Source organism: Bos indicus x Bos taurus, chromosome 25 (genome assembly GCF_003369695.1).
Source record: "Bos indicus x Bos taurus breed Angus x Brahman F1 hybrid chromosome 25, Bos_hybrid_MaternalHap_v2.0, whole genome shotgun sequence".
NCBI classification, from domain to species: Eukaryota; Metazoa; Chordata; class Mammalia; order Artiodactyla; family Bovidae; genus Bos; species Bos indicus x Bos taurus.
Genome location: NC_040100.1, coordinates 2,904,435 through 2,925,909, shown reverse-complemented (window position 1 = coordinate 2,925,909; position 21,475 = coordinate 2,904,435). Strand labels below are relative to the sequence as shown.

The following is a 21,475-nucleotide window of genomic DNA, read 5'->3' as shown; positions in this document are numbered from 1 at the left end:
AGTGGGCCCTCCTGTCAGGGCTCACAGGAGCCTCTCCTGTTTGGGGACCTGCTGCCTTTGGGGTGCACTGAGAGCAGGGGGCTGGGCCTCACTGACTGCGAGAGCGGTCACCCGATGCCCTCTCCAGTGGCACGTTGAGCCCTTGGCCCCCATCTGCACTGGCCCTGCCCAAGATCCCCGTGGGGGTCCTTTCACCTTTGAATGTTTTTATTTTTTATGTGTAATTTTACTTGCCACTGCTGCTACTGCTAAGTTGCTTCAGTCGTGTCCAACTCTGTGCGACCCCATAGACAGCAGCCCACCAGGCTCCCTCGTCCCTGGGATTCTCCAGGCAAGAACACTGGAATGGGTTGCCATTTCCTTCTCCAACGCATGGAAGTGAAAAGTGAAAGTGAAGTTGCTTAGTCGTGTCCGACTCTTCGCGACCCATGGACTGCAGGCTACCAGGCTCCTCCATCCATGGGATTTTCCAGGCAAGGGTACTGGAGTGGGGCGCCATTGCCTTCTCTGGTAATTTTACTTAGTTATTTTTGGCTGTGCTGGGTCTTTGCTGCTGGGCGGGTCTTCTTTAATTGAGGTGAGTGGGGGCTATTCTCCAGGTGCCGTGTGGGCTTCCTGCAGAGCAGGGGGCTCTATTGCGCTCGGGCTTCAGGAGAAGCAGCACGGGGGCTCAGCGATTGCAGCACATGGGCTCAGAGGTTGCAGCACACGGGCTCAGCGGTTGCAGCACTCGGGCTCAGCGGTTGGTGTGCACGGGCTCAGCGGTCGCAGCACACGGGCTCAGTGGTCGCAGCACGCGGGCTCAGCGGTCGCAGCAAGCGGGCTCAGCGGTTGCAGCACGCGGGCTCAGCAGTTGGCGTGCACAGGCTCAGCGATTGCAGCGCACGGGCTCAGCGGTTGCAGCACACAGGCTCAGCGGTTGCAGCACGCAGGCTCAGCGGTTGGCGTGCACGGGCTCAGCGGTTGCAGCGCACGGGCTCAGCGGTTGCAGCGCGCGGGCTCAGCGGTTGCAGCGCACGGGCTCAGCAGTTGGCGCACACGGGCTCAGCGGTTGCAGCGCGCGAGCTCAGCGGTTGCAGCACGCGGGCTCAGCGGTTGGCGCACGCGGGCTCAGCGGTTGCAGCACGCGGGCTCAGCGGTTGCAGCACGCGGGCTCAGCGGTTGCACCACGTGGGCTCAGCGGTTGGCGTGCACGGGCTCAGCGGTTGGCGTGCACGGGACCACTTAGTTGCTCGGCGGCATATGCCATCTTCCTGGACCAGTGATTGAACCGACGTCCCCTGTGTTGCAAGGTGGATTCTTAACCACTGGATCACCAGGGAAGCCCTGAATGGTTTTTTTCTTAACAAAATCTCCAAAATTACATATGCTATAAAACCTGGATTGACTCTGAGAACTGTACATCCACAGAGTAATACTAAAGGTAAGTTTTATTTAAAAACATATAGACACATACATAAATATATATGTATGTATTTCTCAAAAAAGTAATATAAAATCATTTCCAAAATTTGGAGGAAAAAAAAAGGGGGAGCAGCAGAAAAAATGAAATGAAACAAGCGTAGGTTGATACTATGGTCGTTTTCTAAACCACCCTCATGATTTTTCAAGTGCTCGCTGTAATTATTTTCAAGTTTTTCAGAGACTCTGACCTATATTTCAGTGCTCAGCTCAACGAGTTATTGAAACTACTTTGGTGGGATGAATAACATTTACTTCTCTATGCTAAAGGGCCCTCAGATTATTGTCATCGTGTCAACAGAGACAGTTTCAAAGCCCAGACAACACATAATCTCAAGCTCCTCAGAGTGAAGCCACTAGGATGGGGGCTGTGGAATTGATCCCCGCTCTGAGCCACTCGTCTGCTCTGGGTGGATGTGAGAACTCAGAGGTGAGTGTGTCTGGGCCATGGAACAGCCTCTCCTGGCTTATTCACAGCTCATCCGGACGTTAAAGGAGAAGCACAGATAATAGCTGGTTCCATGAAAGTTAAATGAGATCATTCTACAGGATTCTGGATAAGGAATGATTAAAAGAATGAGAGGAATATAATTTGTAGTGGCACTTTAGAATTTCAAGCTTGAGCTGGCAGAAATAACAGTTCTAGAATAGGCCGTACTCTTGAGAGAAGACCACGAGGTCTTCCGTGATTCTATCACACCATCAAACATACCTTAAGTGAGTGAACCGAAGCACAACTGTGAAAGGGTGCTGTGACTCAGACCTGCTCATGGCGCCCATGGCGGGTGAGACTGAGGTCTCCAAGGTCCCTGAGGAGGGCTGGGGTGAGAGGCTGAGACTAGTCAGAGGTGCTCATGGGGCCAGGAGGGGGAGCAGGAAGGGACAGCGTTTTCTGTCTCAGACAGAACCCCAGAGAGCAGGCGGCTGCAATAGTCCCACAGCCTCCACTTTGGGAAGGCTTTCTCTGCTGTATCTGTTTTAGAGAAACAATAAAACTGTGCACGGTTAGAGTTTTAAGTTTTGTCTTAAAAGTGAAGAACAAAAAGAGCTGAGAACTTGGGAACTAAATGAAATTCCCGGCTAAGGAATATGGCCAGAGTGACGGCAAGAACAGGCTGTGAGACCGTCAGCCGTTCGCATCCCTGGGTCTGAGCCTCCTAGCTCTGGGGGAGATGCCAGACGCACCCCAGCTGGGCTCACGAGGGGACTCGGTCCTGGGAAGGGTGTGGTCCCTGAACGGGAGAGGCTGTTTGCATCAGAGGAGATGCTAGCTAGAGCGGCTAGACTCAGGGCCTGGACAGGCCCAGAAGTGGAGGGGAGCTCAGCCCGGGGTAGGAGACAAGCCCCCAAGCCCCCCGCCTCAGTCCGGCTCCACGCCAACGACATGGCGACACGACAGGGAGGGTCTGGATGGATTTTAAAATGGGAGCAAGTGCTGTCAGTGTGAGGTTCAATATGCAAAACCCACAGAAAGTGGGCTCGGATAAAGCCACCTCCTCACTCTCACAGGCTATGAGAAGGCATCCGTGTGACATGTGTTTCAAAGATAGTTGCAAATAATCTGAAGCATAAGAACAAAGTCTCTCTGCCACTTTGGCAAGAAAACAACACGCAGCCAGGTGTCAGCTTTGAAGTTCATGATACCAAGCGGGGAGGAGGAGGCTACACATGCTCCTGGGGTGGCAGCTGCCGGCTGACGGACAGACAGACACCCATGTGGGAGGAGAGCAGGCTGAGCCGTGAGCGGTCTCACCGGGAAGGCGGGCTTTCCCCACCTCCCCGGGGACACGACTGTGCGGCTGGACTGACCTGAACTGCGCCAAAGCCCGGCCTCTGCGCTCTAAGCAATGAGCGCCTCTACGCAGGAACAGTCTGGGGCTGGCGACCGGGTCGGAAGTGCGCCTGGAACTAGTGTCCAGGCTGTTGGAAGCACAAACACATTTGGGGGCCACAATTGGGGCCACCCCACGGACTGGAGCCCACCAGGCTTCCCCACCCTTGGGATTTCCCAGGCAAGTATACTGGAGTGGGTAGCCATTCCCTTCTCCCAGGGATCTTCCTGACCCAGGGATTGAACCCCCATCTCCTGCACTGGCTAGCCGATTCTTTACCACTGAGCAACCAGTGAAGCCCAAAGATTTTAGCCACCATTGATTAATGAGGGAACCAGTAAGATGTTACAATGTATCAGAAGAGCATTTGAACAACATATACACATGCTGACCATCGGGAAGGCTAAAATGAACTTACAAACAGTTGCAAAACTGGCCCATAGCTTCAGAGCAACAACCAACCACTACGGTCACGACCTATCACAAGGACGATTTCCATGGACAAGAATTATTTGCATCATTGCGAGCTTTCTAGAGAAAGCTCTAGAGTTGCGAGATTACCCTAGAGTTGTAAAAATAGCTCAAAAACAATGAAAAGTACAGGCCCCTAAAGCATCAGGTGACCCTGAAGGTGGCTCGAAGGGCCACGGTGACCTGCCCTTCGGTCCACTTCAGAGTCCCTCACAGGTTTTTCTGGCACTCTCCCCCGTGGGACTGTACCAACCTTAAAGACTAGTCTTGATCAAACTCGACCAGCACTTTAGAGCAGGCCACGCCCTCCTGCTGTGTGACAGTCCTCAGCCTGTCTGCAGGGTCCCCTGCCCTCTCTCTTTTCCTTTGTTTGAGTCACACAGCCTGTGGGACCTTAGGTCTCTGACCAGGGATTGAACCCGTGCCCCGTGCAGTCAAAGACGGCTGTCTTAACCACTGGACTGCCATGGAGGGTCTGCTGGGCCTTCCCCCCTCCGCCCAGCAGGCTCATCCTTCGGGCTGGGCCTTGGGATGTGGCAGTTCTCTCCAGTCCCTGGCCTCTGGCAGAGACGCCTGGGACCAGAGGACGACCAGCTCCCTGGGAGGAGCTCGGGACGCCTGCAGGGGCCACGCTCCGCACAAACGGGCTTTGGGCCGGTGGCACCTGGACCCACTGCGGCGGCAGCTTCAGAGCTCTGCTCCGTGAGCGTGCTGACAAGGCCGTCCTGTGACACTGGCTGTCGAGAGGGCAGGTGTCACACAGCACCTGCCTCCTCCACAGAGCCACGCAGAGTGGTCTCTGCAGGACCCACTTCCAGGGGGACGGAGGCTGACTCTGCCTGCCAGGCGGCGCTGGCGGCGGCCAGTACCCTGAGAAGTGGGACGTGGGGACTGTCTGATGGGGTTATTTAGAACCGTCCGCTGGCACAGCCCTCAGCGCCGGCCAAATACCATCTCCATTTTAGCACGTTAGCTGCTAAGCGGCTCTTTCTGACTGTGATTAGCCAGCGTGTTCACGGGCTTCTTAAGGGCACTGTTACCTAATAAAAATAAACCCCAGATTGTTGGCCCAGATGACAGTGCTTGTCTTGCTATCTGCTCAGCAGGGAGACGTGTGACTTGCCCACTGATACGTGGGCTGACTTGGCCGAGGCCGCAGATGAAGTCAGGGCCAGCCGGAGAGAATGGTCCTCTCCACTTCAGAGTCTTTGTGGTAATGATGCTCAATGTAGTCGTGATGACGGTATGAACTACTCAGGACTCTCCTCTAGAGGCTCTCAGGGAAAGCGTCTGGGCAGTGGCCAGCTCAGGCGGGCCCAGCAGGGGAGCCAGGGGCAGAGGATGCCCTCGGTCACCTTCTTGGCATCCTGGCCCCTCCTGCACGCTGTCCTCACTTCAGAAGCTGTTTCCACACGCCTCGGGGTGACACGCTGCCCCCTGCCCTCGCCTGCCCCCGCCTCCCACCACTCCCGCTAGGGGCACCATCCGACCGTCTCCCGCCTGGGCCCTCCCCCCACTGTCTCCGCATGGCGGTTGGAATGAAGGCGCCTCAATGGGAGAGCGCAGCACGGCAGGACGCGAGGACACGTCTGACCACGTCCTTCTGTCAGCGGTTGAGGCTGACCATGTCAGCATGCAGCCAGCACCCGGCAGAGCGCCTGGTGCAGAGCAGACGCCCAAGCAGGACTAAGTACTGGGCAGATGGATGGATGGAATGAATGACTGTATGTAAAGCCTGCTTCTTACTTAGGCAAGATGTCTGACAAAGAGCCAACAACCATGCACACTGTTGGAGCAGCTGGCGTGCACGTGAAGCCGTGCCCTATTTTATGTAACCCGGGCACCCCAGGGCACCTCCCTCATGGCCAGGGTCGGTGACTATGACCCGAGTACATCCTCTGGGAATCCACCAGGGAACCTGACCCCGTTCATCTGTGAGTGCCTATTAAGGGCACAAAGACGACGGAAACAGAGTCCTGATTCCAAGGAGACGACGCCCACGGGAGTCGGCTACGTCAGGATCCCGACGGCAAGAGGCCGCTCCTGCGGGGTCCTCTCCACCCCACGCAGACAGGGCGCCCCTGCGGGCACGGCCCCGGGCCCTCAGCATGGACCCTGGCACCCACCGAGGGAGGCCCTGGGGCCACTCCGGCTGCTGCCCGCCTCGGTGCCCACGCTGCCCTTTCATTTTCCTGAAGCCTGAGCCACGGTTTCCATTTGAAACTCTGTAAAGCATCCGGAGCGTTTCGCTGGCTGGTGTGGGTCTGGGCCAGAAGGAAAGGTTAAAGACATTAAGAGCTGGGGAGAAATCTGATTATTGCCCATGGCGACACCACCGCCTTGCTACTTACTGTTCTCGGACAGCTCCACGATGTAGTAAAGAACAGGGCTGTTCCCGTCGAAGGGTCGGACCCAGGAGAGCACCACGGCGTGGCTGTGTGCAGGGTTCAGGCTGGCCACGAGGTTCTGGGGTGAATGGGGCAGCTCACTTGGATACAAAGGAAGAAAGAAAAAAAAAAAAGCACGTATCAGAATTGTGTGATAACCTCCTGGCTCTCACACTGCTGGCTCCTGGGGTGCGATGTTTGGAAAACAGCAAGCAGGCCCTGAACACAAATACTAATGACTCGCTGCCCTTCTCCCCCACAAAAAAACAAAAACCATCACCATTCACAACGTGTTTTATTTTCCAAACGTAATTTGATTTAATCCCTCTGGTAGGGATTAAGCAACTAACAACTCTCGCTTAAATCGAGTGGGGAGTGCCCATTTCATACAGTAGATGGTTTAATTGAGAAAACTTGGTCACCAATTTGCTTCTGCAGTGAGACGCTGTTAATGGGAACACAGCAAGCCACCTACGAGGAAAAGGCCCGGGAAACAGGGTCGACTGTGGAAGTTCCCGACACCAGCTATCTGGAGTCACCAGCCAAAATGCCCATATGTGTCCTGGGACAGTGTGGCCGTCTCGCGACTGGGCGTGCGCAGTTATACTGTCGCCCTGGTTCTGTTGGGTAATGGAGATTGGGAGAGGCGTTGAAAGGCAACTGCGGTGAAAATGCTAACTGAAAACCCATGGAAACAGTGAACAACCCATCAGCAAGGCCATAAAATGCAAACACAAAGCAGATAAATTCTGGAAAGAAGTTACAAGCAGAAGGGTCTTCATTGGGATTTACTGATGATGAAGCTTCAAAACCCAGTTGTGTGGTTTCTGCCACTGATGGGGGTGAGACCTTGCACTTCCGAGCTGCCAGGCCCGTGTTTAACCTTCACCCCTTGGGCCCTGGGGCAGGGCCCTGTGTTTTGGACTTTAGGACTGGCTTCTCCTCCTGCTGGAGGGGGGAGGGGGCTGGAAAGGGGACGCTGGGTGTGACCTGTTTCACCCACCAGCTAGCTCTGGTCTCTCTTACACATCAATTACTGCTGACCCACACAGGCCAGCACAGAAAGCCATAATTATACTTGATATTTTTAATTTAAAAAATGTACTCATTACCCTCGGAAATTTATTAAGCTGTTACGTGCTTGCAGCTACCTAAGAAACACAGCTCTCTCTAACCACCCATGCGGTTTATAAACAAACTAATATTTCTCATGTAGACCGCGACTTTAAATCAGTACCACGAAGGATGAACTCGGGCCTGAAACGTCGTCCTGTTTTCTCTTTAATTGTGAACTGAGTTTTAAATCAGGAGAGGGGCCCCTCTGCTCTGTCCACAACACCAGCGCTCCCGGGGTCGTGAGGCTCGGGCTGCCCAGAACCCTGCGCTCTGCTGGGAGTCATGCCGCTCCCCTGCCCTCAGCAGCGCCCCCTCCCCGCTCGTCAGCCAGCACTGCCCCCCAGGCACTCTCCAGCGAGCCACAGCGCTGCCCGCGGGGGCCAAGCCCATAACCCATCACTCACCCAGCCTCCAGAGCCCAGTCTCCCCTCTGTGGGGACCCTCTGAGCCTCCTCGCCCCCGACTCAAGCAGAACTCATCACGCCTACCTCGACTCTCTCTGTAATTGATAGACTTTTTAGTTGGACAAATGTCGTGAAGCCCACAGAGCAGGGCCAGGGCGTGTGCTGGACGACGGGCCCTCGTCCTCTGCCAAGCAGCCTTGTCCAGCCCGCGTCACCAACGCCTGGAGCTGAGCGGCATGCAGGGGACATGGGGAGGGTGGGCATGCTGACCCCGCCGGGGCAGAGGGAGGAACCGAGCCCTCTCCAGCCCGCCCTCCCAGATGTGGACACAGCCAGAAGGTGGCCCTGGCCCTGGCCGCCCAGAGCGCCCAGCTGGGGAGCCACGACGGGGACAGCAGCTGAGAGGCAGTGCCCTGCAGGAGAGGCGGGGGCCGAGGACGAGAGCATCGGGGGTGAAGATGGAGGACTGGGCGGGCAGTGGCCACTGGGGTCACAGGCAGGGCCGGGGGCGCCGTGGGGTCACAGTGGGGGAACGCAGGGCTTGCACTGGGTCGTTGAGGGGGGCAAGTGAGGGAGGCCCGGGTCCAGAATTTCTGGCTGTCGGTGTGACGCTGGCTTTTCGGGGCTGGAACCGGGACCCCAAGGGCAGCTCGCTAGAAAGGGTCCTGGGGACTCACTGTCGGAGGGTGCTCTGTGTAACCTTAGGAGGGAGAAGAGGCGAGCGGCAAGGCTGGTCAGTGGTCAGAGGAGGCAGGCGGCCAGGGCTGACGCAGGTGGGGTCAGGAGAAGACACGACAGCTGGAGGAGGGGTGCACGGTGGGCCCGGGACCAGCTTCGCAGAACGGTCCTCCTGTCCCCGCAGAGGGACGGACAGGACAGGGGGCGGTGGGAAGGGACAGGCTCCTTCTGCACAAGAGGAGAGTCGGCCGTGGCCTGGAGCGTCTCTGCACACCCTGTCACGGGGGTTACGAGGGGTCCGATCCTAACGTTCCCACAGCCAGGAAGACCCCGGGTCTGCGCTCAGCGTCAGATCATGCCTCTCAGCCTAAATGGGGTGCACTTAGCAACAACCCATCTGACAGGTGAGTGGACGGCTCTCTTCCTGGGGCTAGAGTGCTGTTGAGACGGAGGGCTGCTCACCACTCTGTGTCTGCTGGTCACTCCAGGCAGCCTTCCGTCCAGGCGTCCACTCAGGAAGCCCTGGAGCCAGCTTGGACAAGGCCCTAGTCCATCCATCTCACCAGGGGCGCGGGTCTGGGGTCCTGCCTCCCAGCCCCTGAACAGCCCCCAAGGGGAAGAGCACAAGGCCTGCGGAAAGGGGGTACGCCGGACAGCAGCAACGCAGCCCCAAGCCTGCGGCGGACAGGTGAGCAGAGAATTCTAGAAAGACTGGGGAGACTTAGGAACTTAAAAGGCAAAGTGGCCTTGAGACATTTAGCGCCGGTACCGAGATCTAGAGCCAGCGGTGCCCAAGGACGTCGCCATTTGGGACGCAGCTAGAGATAATGAGCCCTCGTCCACCGCCGCCCAAGTCCACGGTCACCCCCGGAGGACGGCCGACGCAAAGTGCGGTTTTTACATACATTACAGGACTCCAAGTCGGAAGGAAATTTAGATTTTTTTTTTCTTCTGATTCCAGCCTCTCCCCATTTGGAATTCCTCTCTAGCATATCTCTGGCGTTCAATATTACCGGTTTCACAATGCAAAGAACTCTTTAATATACACTGGAAACGTACACTGTTTCTTTAGATGATAAGTTTCGGTTATCTGGAAAATTAAGCTTGGTGAAATACTCGACTAACCCGTGCACAGCTGACAAATGAGGCTTTCCGATATTCTGAATCCACTTCGGAGGATCTTATCTGATAGCAGGAGAGGGTGTCTCAGCACGTCTCTGCCAGCTCGGAAAGGAGATAAACGATCAGCAGAGTGACTCGCGACCCTGACGTGCAGACGGGGTGACAAACGAAAGGATCTGAGGACGCGGGGGTGAAGCCCATGCTGAGTCACTGCGCAGTTTGAAGAGAACTCGCCATTGGGGAACTAGGCCGTGGTAAAGGCAGAAATTACCAACAACCAGGCCCGGCCTGTGCGGCCGGCGAGGCAGCGAGGTGCGTTTGGGAAAAACCAGCTGGGGAGAGACCCGAGAGGAAGCGGATGGTGAAGGGGCGCCCACGGGGGGCTGCCCGGGAGGGAGAGGGGCCGATGAGCATTTTATAGAAAAATGAGCATTTTCCTATAGAAAAGCCCTGCCCCTTGAGCGGACAAATGACGCCTCGGTCAAACCCATCTTCTCTGACTTCACTGCGAGGATGAAGGCAGTGGGGGCTCGATAGCTCTTAAGAAATGGCACTAAATTGTTCGCTCTGTATTACGGCTTTGTCAGAAGTAGTTCTAGTGAAGGAAACCTCTCCCACTGCCTCGGGGCCACGTCTCCAGCCGCTCAGTAAATGAGGCTTTCCTCTGTACTCTGGCTCAGAGGAATTAGTCTCTGGTCTCAGAAGGAAAGACGCGGTGCTAATTGGGTTTTTAAATGATTAACAGTCAACCCACAGAGCCTTGGCGTCTGGTCCCTCTGGGGTGCTCAATACAGCAAGAAGCTTCGGGGGTCTGCAGTCACCCCAGACCCGTTTTCTTCCTGTAAGGCCCCAGCAAACTGGTAGGACAGACACAACTAACACGGCCGGTGACCAGCATAACCAAGACTGCGTGTTGTTAATTGGTCAGATGCGTCATGAGACCCTCTGGAATTGCAGAGACTTCTCTCTCTGGGAGGGGGTGAGGCAGACCCCTCTGAAATTAATCCTCTTGGTGGTACCAAATACCCGAACCTGTCTCAATCTGCTAAGTGGAGCAGGGCTTCCTCAGACACTGATGGGCCACCTGTTCCAGGCACCGAGGCCTCCGTGGCAGATAGACATGCCTGGTGCGTCCGAGGGTCACAGACTTCAGGCAGAAATAAAGTAGGGTGAAAGAGAGACACCTCTTGGCCCCAGTGTGTGTGGGGGGTGCTGTTGATGAAAAGAGGAGTATTTTTTTATGAGATGGTGAGGCATAGTAAGATCTGGGACTGACTGTCCCCCCTGAGCGGGGCTCCTGGCCAGTCCAGTCAAACCTCACCGCCATCCTTCAAGGTAAATGACAACGCACCCCATTCACAGGTGAGAAGACCGAGGCTGCAGCATGGGAGCTGGGGAGGGGCCCCCAGGCCAGCATTGCTCGGGGGCAGCCGGTGGCCCTGCTGCAATGGTGGCTTCTCCCCCAACCAGGGTCCCCTAGCCCCGCTGCCCCCCAGGCTGACACAGAGCAGACGCTCCAGGGCGCCAACCATGGAGCAAGCCCACAGGAGAGCTGCCAGCGGCCGGCCTGCTCCTGAGAAGCCCACTTGTAACGTTTCTAATTTCTATATTTAACAAAGTGGCTTTTAACTCGAGCGGGGAGGCTGGGAAGCATGCTTTCAGGCTCTTCTGAAGGACACTATTTAGCCGAGAGTAGCTCTCAGTCACTCCTGCAACAGGAGACTGTGGTTGCTGTCATCCGAGCGAATCTGGGAGATGTTAACGTGCTGGATTTGCAAGTTCTCTGAGAAGCTCGAATGCCCCGCAATCCTGAGTTATGACTATTATCATCACTATTGTCATTGCCGACATCCTAGAGTTAGGACCTTATTGGATCTAAAGATATGCGCGCTCTAACCTACAACCTTCCCCATTCATTCCGATTTGGAAGAACTGAGAGCTCATTACACCAACAATTCACGAGGACCGCTGTCTCTCACATCAGCTCTGCAACCAGTCGCACCTAAATTGGTTTGAATCGCGAAGCTGCAGTATTCTGTATTTGGAGATGAGGTGTTTTCCCATTACAGAAAGCCCATTATTTTATAGATACAGCAACATTTGCTGGGAAAAAAATGCATTTTACTTAGAGGAAATCAAATAAGCAAATAGTAGGGAAGATATGTAAATCAGCAGAACATAAAAGCTGTGCGGAATAAAAGCGCCCACTACACTGCAAGCGTGCAGTTCGGCTTCTGCTGACAGAATCTTTATGAAATGCTCACATTTATTTATTTGGTACCAGTGATGGATGATCTGAGTTCTCAAAGGTAGTTTAACTGTGAATAGCGCAGTGTGTCACGTGGATTCATGGGTCGTGGACGCCAGAATCATCAACAATTTTTAGGAAGGTCTTCCCCTGAGCTGTGGATGGGGGAAGGAAGACAGGGGACCAGGGCTGAGCAGGGCGGGCACCCTCAAGCGGTGGGGGGCCCAGGCACGCACACACCTACAAGGAAGGCCAGAGGCCTGAGCAGACTGGCTGCGAGGACTACCGGAGGCCCGCGACACACAAGTTCATTCAACCACCAAAGTGCATTCACTGAGCGCCCCAGGTATGCCAAACATGGCCAGGCCTCAAAACGCAGAGCTGTGTCATCCTCCAGTCCCGGGAGAGAGAAGGGGGAGACAGAGGGTGAGGTGGTTAGACGGCATCACTGACTCAGTGGACGTGGATCTGAGCAAACTCTGGGAGAAAGTGGAGGACAGAGGAGCCTGGTGTGCTGCAGTCCATGGGGTCACAAAGAGTCGGACACGACTGAGCGACTGAACAACAGCAAATAAACGCTGCAGAGATGACCTGGTCAGCAGGCCCTTCAGCTTCCTGCCTGTGAGGAGAGGGGCTGTGGGGGGCGAGTGTGGCCCCCACGGCTCCCCACCCCAGAAGGCCAGGCAGCTGCCATCCGCCTGCCTGGCCTTCCTGCCACCTCCGTGAGTGCTGGTGGGAGGTGCGTGCCTCCCCTCAGAGAGCAGTGGGCTCTCAGGGGCACCGGGCCGGCCTGCTGTCCTTTACCGGCTGGAGATTCTGACGGGCATTGCGTGGAAGGGCGGGGTAAACAGTTCGTCAGGACGCAGGGTCGGAGGGGATCATCGAGGAGGAAGAGCAATCGTGAACCAGCCAAGCTGAGGACGGACACGACCCGACTTTAAGGTTGCCGACCCCCACCCTGTAAGTGTGCGTGTCTGAGGCCCAAGGCGATGACCAAACCCCCAGCCCTGCCAGCGTGGGTGTCTGCGGCCCGGGGCGGCAGCCTCTGATCCCTGTTGTCGACCCGCCGCCGTGTGACCAGCGTGGAGGAGCGGCAGCGGGCGCGCAGGCGGGCACGGCACTCACATCACCTCCAGGCGCGCCGTCCTGGAGTCGTTCCCGCCCTCGGAGATCACCCCACACGTGTAGTCCCCGATGTCGCCCGACCACGTCTGGCTGATGAGGAGGGACCCGTCTTTCTCCACCACGACCCTGGAGCTGCTGGACGGGGCGATGACCACGTTGTCCTTCTTCCACACGTAGCTGTGGGCCAAGCAGAGAGGCCTGAGTGAGGACCCCGGCCGCTGACCTTCGCCCTCTGTTGAAAAGTGAGCCCTTGGTGACTTGTGAACGTGTGTGTGTGCTACACTGCTTCAGTTGTATGCCAGTCCTTGTGACCCCATGGACTGTAGCCCACCAGGCTCCCTCTGTCCGTGGGATTCTCCAGGCAACAATGCTGGAGTGGGTGGCCATGCCCTCCTCCAGGGGAATCTTCCTGACCCAGGGATCAAACTCGCGTCTCTCATGTCTCCTGCATGGGCAGGCGGGTTCTTTACCACTAGAGCCACCTGGGCAGCACGACTTTGTGAATGAATTGTAGTAAATAGTAAGAACCACTGAAATATGCTCTTTAAAGGGTGTTACCTAACATGGGAATTACACCTTAAAAAAAGGAAAGCAACCTAAGGTCTTGGTCGAAACACAGAGGCAGATGCTGAAGTTAAAAGCTGGACACTGAAGACAAGGGCAGGCACTGCTCAGTCCTGGGCTTCGGGACGGGCAGTCTGAGGGGCTGTGGTCACACCTGTCACCACTACATCTGTCCCTCCCACGGAGGAACATCCTGGAGGCCAGAGTGAGGCTGCACGGGGGCAGGGCTGCGTAAAAGTCCCCAGGGCGGAATTCCCCAATTCCTGAAGAAAACGCATCACACCCCGGCAACACGCTTTCTTAAAACCCAGTCATTCAGTCCTTAAAACTGCACGCTCTTCTCTTTTTATTCCTTATGACGCTTTGGCACGCTTTTCTTTTCACATGTAGACGCCGCTAGGAGCCCGCCAGCCTGGGGCTGTGGGCGGGCAGGGGCCCCTCACTGGTCACTGCTGGATGGGATCACAGTGCTGGCTCTCCTCTCCCAAATCCTGGACTGGATTTCCAAAACGCGCCCACTTCTTTCAGGCTTGACGCACACAGAGCACAGGTGTCGCCACTCGGCTTGTCCGGCATCACCCGCAGACAGAGCGGGACCGACCCTGCGGGAAGGAGGGGAATCCGCTGCTCGCTCCGGGAGCAGCGATCAGGGCCAGCGCCCCTCTGGTGTCCAGGCGGGGGCTGCCAGAGTGAGCAACTTAATCACTTCTCAGGAGTGAGCTCCGACTCTGTTTAACCACATAAGGAGCTACAAGGAAACCGCACAGATCTGAGGGGTTTCTCTCGTGGCCTTAGGGCAGCAGAAAATACCTGTTTGTCCTGTGTTGGGTGACACTCCTAAGTCCTTTAGAAACGAATGAATTCTCTAGGATCCAAGAATTCTCTAGGTTATCTTCTAATTCGTTGGCTTTTGTGTGTTTGCTTTACATTCAACATTCTTGGAAGGAAGGCAAACTTGATTTCTGAGCTCTGGGGAACTCCAGAGAGGCAGATAGAAATACAACAATTCTCAATTTGTCCAACAGCTGCCCAAGAAGAGAGAAAACAGCCGGGCTCCACATCCAGGTAGTGACGTGTCTATGCATCCACCGCCCTCTCCCCCTGCTCAGAGAGGAATGGGAGGAAGCAGGAGGACGCCTCGGTTCCGTCAGGGCCCTCTCCCCCTGCTCAGAGAGGAATGTGAGGAAGCAGGAGGACACCTCGGTTCCGTCAGGGCTGACTGCATGCCTTTGGGGCTGAGGCCAGAGTGGAAACACGAGGATGACCGTGTCCTCTTTCTAGATGCATGCTCAAGGCTGGTTCTGAAAATTAAAAACTCTTCTGAAAGTGGCGGCTCTTGGGGAAGAAGCTCGTGGTCGACAGCCACCTGGGTCTGCTGCCCCGTGTCCACCTGGATGGTCAGGTTCTTCATCACGACCTTCCAGGCTGAGTCAGACAAAGCTGGGGCGGGGTCACCGTCCCCTGAGCGGGCCTTCACATCCTCCAGTTCCCCTCGTTCCATGTGTTTTCCTCTAAGCGAGGTGATCACTGCGGGGCCTTCCCCCACGTGGTGCTCCCTCTCTGCCTGATACACAGGAGCCGTCCTTGCAGTAGAGCAGACCCTTCGGGTCCAGCCCGGCCCCAGTGCAAACACTGCTGAAATCCCATTCTATCTCTCTGGATTTTTCTCTCATTAAGTATCAGCCTCTGACAAGCACGTTTTACAGATAGTGTATTAACCTTGGCAGAAAAATCATGAAACGCTGTATTGAAGTCATGAAGTGGAGCACAGCTCGCTGTAAATAACACATAAGGCTGGAGTGGAAAATGGGGTCTGTGTGATTAATGAAGGGGCCCGGGACTGTACGAGGCTGTAATCAGGGATCTGTGGCTGAAATCAAAGCTCCCGAGATTCTCTCCTCTCATCTCTACCTCAGGGCCCCAGCTCACGGAATGTTAATGCTGTAACTGACGGAGCTGACCGGAGAGAAATGCGTGGGTCGTGGGTGGCTCCACAGTGCAGCGTGGCCGTGGTCCCCTTGATCACCACGAGGTCCTCTGGAGGGGTCACGATGGACGTTCGATCTGCAAAGACACAAACTGCAGCTCAGACAGGACCCTGTGGCTGAGAGCTTCCTCCCTCGGTGGGGGGTTGGGGGGTAACAAACTGGTCATCTGACGTCACAACCTCGCTTCCTGTCACCTTGGCAAAACGAGTGTAAACGCAAGCGCTCAGAGATGTTCAGGGAATGGAAAGCAAGCCCATCTGCATCTCGGGGAGGCAGGCAGGCCTCCCGTCCCCCACCCCCCAGGTCATGCCCCGACCTCGGAACGCTCCAGAAGGAAACGGGAAGCAAGATCACAGGCAGGTGTCTACCAGGCTCTACGCTCTGAGGAAGAATCTGGATTCTTTCCCGAGAGGATCAACATTCTGGTAAGGTCCACACTGCACCTCATGGCTTTGCAAAGCACTTTCATTTATGGGTTTACTTAATCCTTACAACAGCCTTGCGAGGGCTGTGATCCTCCCAGTGACCAGGAGGGGAAACCGGTGCTCGGCCCTGCAGTGTCTCTTGCCGGATAGTCCGGGGCCAGTGCACGGGGGACCCGGTGCTCTCTGCAGGCCTGAACGCCCGCCCGCACTCCACGGCCCCGCCCTGTGCCCCCACGCCGCACACCTCGAGGCCGGGGCTGCTCTGAGGCAGGAAAGAGCCCGGAGCCCAGATCAGGAGGCTGGGTCCCTGCCTGACCGCTCACCCGTGGGGCATCCAGAGAAGCACCTCTGCTCGGAGCTCGGTTTTCCTGCCTATGAAAGGGGTGCTGCTGTTTGCTCCCACTGGGACAGACAGGGTGGGGGTGCCTGGGGAGACCCCAGGCCACGCGGGGCTGTGCCAGCCATTCTTGTGTTACCACAATTTTGCATCTTAGCAGACCCACAATATGCTCTGCTGAATGACCTACAGAGATGCAGACATCAGTTTTCCAGAAGCTTTTACACTTAGTTAATTTCCAGGGACGCTGGATGAATCAGACGTGGCTGACACATTAGGTTATCGCATGGAACAAAACCTCTTTTCTAGTAAATATTTAACAATATGGGGGGGGGTGCTGTACTCATGGTTTTTTAAAAAACTAGTGATATCTTTAGAAAACCTAATAAATTAGGAAGGGCCATTTATCAGAGTGGACACCAACTATACTGTAGAAATTTAAACCAGATATGAAATAAAGCACAAGTGCTTTTCTAGCTTTTCTTCAAGGAAGGTATTTTAACAAATTACTCACTCATGCAGTTCAAAGTTTCTCTCCTCATATAGATGGCTTTAGCAAAATCTATTAATGAGCACTGTTACTGGCTGTTTTGGACAATGTTTTGTAGTGATATGGATACGGATGAAGCAGAGAGGGAAAAGTTTATCAGCTGGTGAGGCTGAATACTTGGTAATCCAAACCCTAGGTTCTGGAAAACAATTTATTCTGCATTTCAGAAATAGTGTTATAGTTCACTCCTACACATAGGAAACGTCCATACTTAATATATGAGGAATGTTTTAGTTGGTTATAATTACAGTATGGGAAAAATACTTCCCCTTGGATTTGAATTCTTGATCTATTCTTCTCATGTGATTTGTATAAAATTAGCCAACTTCTCAGTTTTGTTATTTGAACTAGTTTGGCATAATACCCCTACTCTACTGACTTTAAAAAGTTAACCTTTTATCTCTCCTGAAATGTTCCCATTAAGTCTTTGAATACATTTTCTAATTATTCTTTTAGAAGCTGAAAAAGACTAATTGCTCAACAGATTTCTCTAAATTAGTTGTAAAAATAATGATTCTCCTTTGATTAGATTAGGGAGTCCAAGGGCACATTGACATCCCCAAGCGCAGACGATGTGCTGATTAAACCATTAGTAACAGATTGGCCCGCGTGGGCCGCGGTCCTCACTCCACACGGTGAGCGTGGCGGATGCGTCCAGGGAGCCCTCTGAGTTGGCTGCGTGGCAGGTGTAGCTGCCTGCGTCCTGGATGGAGACGGGGGCGATCTGCAGACCCCCAGACTCCAGGAGCATGAACCGGGGGATCCGCACAGAGCCGCTGGCCAGAATGTGGCTTCCTGCGGACGACAGAGAAAACAGGGACGTGAGAACTGTAACGTTCAAGGAGATGCAATGCTGTGGCTGCAGCCGGGAAGATAAACGAGGAAATAATCGGAAGAAAGTGGAAACTATACGCACGGAAGTAACCAAAGCAGTTTGTTTAGCAGTCGTTAGGATAACCGAAGCCAAGAACACCCTAACTGTCCAATGTGGAGAGACTCAGTTAAGAAAATTGTGATCTGTGAATGGACATGTACACTCTGCTGTCTTTCTCCTGTACAGCACGTGGGACTCTGCTCAGCCTCATGTGGCAGCCTGGATGGGAGGGGAGTCTGGGGGAGAAAGGATCCAAGTGTACATTTGGCCAAAGCCCTTAGAGTTCACTGGAAACCGTCACAACACTGTTAATTGGCTAAATTTTAACACAAAGTAAAAAGTTTTAAAAAATTACGATCCATAAATGTGATGGCTTCCTCTGAGTGGCTGGTTCTGAGTTTTCTGTATATAAATTTTCTTTTTTCTTTGTGTATATACATTTTCTATCTAAAGCTATTATTACATTCTAAATCAGGAAAGACAAGAAGAAAATATCTAAAATGAAAGAATCCCCTCTTTCCGATTAATCGGTAGCTTCCCAGATCTTTGTGTCTATAAGCTGAGGCCCCTTCGAGAGTTGGGAAGCCACCAAAGGCTTGTCTGGGTGAGAAAAAGTGTAAGTTTTGAGGTTTCACCTGGATACAGTCCATCAAGCATGATCTATGGGGAGGAACCCAATTCAGCTGGGGCTTGTCAAGGACGGACCGCGTGTGCCATCCATTCAGTGGCGGGGTGCCTGAGGTGTAGATGGGGCCGGGCGGGGGGCGGGGTGCTGTGACCAGCCCGGGACGCGACTCCACACAGGAACGGAAACAGAGTCAGACTGAGCGTCGCACACGTCCGCTGAGGACGCAGGTGATCCTGCGCTGGAAGCAGCTCACTTACAGTAACAAAGGACGTACTCCTAGCCGTGACCTCCCTCCTTCACAAAGGGGCTGAAACCGGGCGCCCTGATTTAAGGGGCCGCCCGGCCCGAGGCACTGACGGAGGGTCTGCAGAGGAAAGAGCTGTCCGCGCGTGGTAGGGGCGTGTGCCTCTTCTTCGGACGGTGAGCTCTGTGGAGCTCGTGAGGTCTTGCCGGTCTGGCTCCCCAGGATCTTCCTCGTCACAGAACGGGTGGGTGAGCGGGAATAACAGAGGTAACCCTGCCCGGCCGGCTCGCCTCCCGAGGCAGGTGCGAGCCACCTACCTCTGCTCCACACGATGGCCGGCCGGGGGGCCCCGGACACCTCACACCTGAGCACGGCCGTCGTCCCGTCGGTCACCGTGGTGTCCACCGGGAGCTGGGTGAAGGCGGGGGCCACATCTAGGCAGAGGACGCGACAGTGAGACGGGAATGCTCAGGCCAGCCTGGAGGAGGCATCTGCCTGGGAGTTTACAGGGACTAACCGCAGACGGTGCTGCAGCGATAAAGGGTGGAACCCTTCAGGACCGACTGTAACCCTCTGCCAGCACGAGGCGGCGAGAGCAGGAGGGCCTCTGCACGCGTGCTCAGTCGCTTCCCAGCCGGCGCTTCTGTGACCCCGTGGACTGCAGCCCGCCAGCCTCCTCTGTCCCTGGGGTTCTCCAGGCAAGAATACTGGAGTGGGTAGCCAGGCCCTCCTCCAGGGGATCTTCCTGACCCAGGGATCAACCCAGCCCATGTCTCTTATGTCTCCTGCATTGGCAGGTGGGTTCTTTACCACTGAACCACAGAGCTTTCAGATGAACATTAAAGAGAAGATGGACATTTATTTATAGAAATCAAACAACCTGCTTTCATTGTTAAAAAAAAATAGAGATCTAATTTCTGAATATTAAATATCACCCAAGAGATGACATTTTGACACTTCCTAGGATCCATTTTGAACATTAAAATAACTAGAGTCTAAGGACCTCAGAAAAGAATCTTAGCTTTGTCCCTGAGCCTCACAGGCCCAGAGTAACTGACATGGGTGCTCAGTAAATGCTTGTTAAATGAAGAAATAGATACTGATTGTTTTGCACACTATATTTTTATTTCATGAAAAGTGCTTTAATTAAAAAAAAAATCCACTTTGCAAAGCCCTGTACTTACAAAACAGATACGTAGCATGATCATTACAGGTATTTATTTGTTCCTGCTCCAGTTGTCATGGGAACCAGGTTAAGTGGCACTTTCATTTAAATTTCCAAACTGATCCTCCTGAGACCCCTGTGACCTGGGCTGAGCTGGCTACATTTTGAAGAGAGAGCTGAGACTGGGTGGGATCAGGTGGTCTTCCCTGGGTCTCCCATGAGAGCAGGGTCTGCGGCCTCCACCCTGGGCCTGGTCCAGTCTGTCCCTGTTTCTGTAAATGAAGCCCTGTGAACAGCCACGTCTGCTCAGACCTGTCTGGGCTGCCTCCAGGTTACGACAGCAGAGGTGAGTGGGGGCAACAGAAACCACCTCCCTCAAAGCCAAAAGCAGTTACTGGCTTTGTACAGTCCCTGCCCCGCACACCCTGGCCCCCTGCTGCAGAACAGGCTTAAGTAATTCCGGGCTCAGACACTCAGTCGAGTCTCACTCTTTGAGACCCCATGGACCACAGCCCGCCAGGCTCCTTTGTCCATGGGATTCTGCAGGCAAGAATACTGGGGTGGGTTGCCCTTCCCTTCTCCAGGAGATCTTCCCAACCCAGGGATCAAACCCGTGTCTCTTATGTTGTCTCCTGCACTGGCAGACGGATTCCTTACCACTAATGCCACCTGGGAATCCCCAAGTAATTCTAATAGATCAAAACTCAGTTTCCAGCTTAAGACCCCAGTATTACTTTTACTGCTTGAAGTGACACTGGTTTCCTAGACTCCACAATGGAGGGGAAATTTGACCCCGGGCAAGGTCAGAGGAAGTGACTCCTAGTTTAGCAAAACGCATGCATGAATATCTCAATATTGCACCAGTCTCTTCTGAGTCACCGCTGACAAGAGCCACTGGCCATGCACACGCTGGCCGTGATTTGATTTCCTGAACGGCCCCCACACCTGGAGACATCAGCATTTTGCTTCCAGACGGGGCAAGTATGAGAATTCCATAATCACTAAACTCTACTTGCTTTAGAAGAAAAGCAACTACAGGAGGTTAAAGAGAAAACGCACAGGTGCCTTTATCTTATTTTTCATAGTGCCAAAGCATTTCTGTTAATGGGATCATAAAAGAAACTCACGAAAGCACTATAATTGTTCAATAAAACGAAAATAGAGAATAAATATATAAGAACAGGTAGAAAAAGATCAAAAGAAGAAGATTAGGCATGAGCCGTCCACTTAGTCTTTCCAGTTCTGCCCAGAAAGATGGGGACTTTGCTTCTACGTCTCAACAGAGCAGCGCGTTCAAGTGGCCGGGGTGAGGGTACGTGGGCTGGACAGAGACCTGTGTTCTCTGAGCGTCCATGGGGCGAGGGCAGGGAAGCCTACTCACTGGTGACGTCCAGGTAGGTGTGTGTCTGGACCTCCCCGCCCGCGTTGCTGGCCAGGCACTGGAAGATCCCTGAGTCCTCTGGACGCAGCTGCCGGACGCGCAGGCCTCCGCCAGCCAGCACTTGGTACCGAGGGTTCTGGAGCTTGTTGATGGAGATGGCATCCTTGAACCACTGGAGGGCAGGAGGAGGGACCCCTGCAGAGAAGTGGAAACAGTCGGGCATTTAAAACTCACTAAATTTCAAGAACTGCTATATGAGGACTGAGGCAAAATGACTCCAAGGTAGAATGGCGGCACTTCACTGGGCATTTCCTCACCCCTCCAAGCGCCCGGTCGGGTGGTATTCTTATCTTCCATGCAGATGGGGAGCGGGCTGCAGACCCTTCCAGCTCTTCCCACGGCCTGGCCCTGCCCTTGACCTATGGGTACAGCTGTGACTGACCTCAGACAGTGCTGGGAGGAAGGCCCCTGGCCC

At 54.4% G+C, this 21,475-nt stretch overlaps 1 protein-coding gene across 2 annotated transcripts in view; it reads right to left on the bottom strand.

Annotated features, from left to right (window-relative positions):
• The window catches only part of SDK1 (sidekick cell adhesion molecule 1), a 744,026-nt gene that overhangs the window by 158,296 nt on the left and 564,255 nt on the right, over positions 1–21,475 (bottom strand). For both annotated transcript variants that reach the window (XM_027528208.1, XM_027528209.1), the window contains 6 exons: positions 21,001–21,195; positions 18,772–18,888; positions 17,336–17,503; positions 15,370–15,472; positions 12,845–13,021; positions 6,116–6,252 (listed from right to left, as the gene is read on the bottom strand). In XM_027528208.1, the coding sequence (XP_027384009.1) occupies positions 6,116–6,252; positions 12,845–13,021; positions 15,370–15,472; positions 17,336–17,503; positions 18,772–18,888; positions 21,001–21,195 (897 nt within the window). The remainder of the gene's footprint in view (positions 1–6,115; positions 6,253–12,844; positions 13,022–15,369; positions 15,473–17,335; positions 17,504–18,771; positions 18,889–21,000; positions 21,196–21,475) is intronic.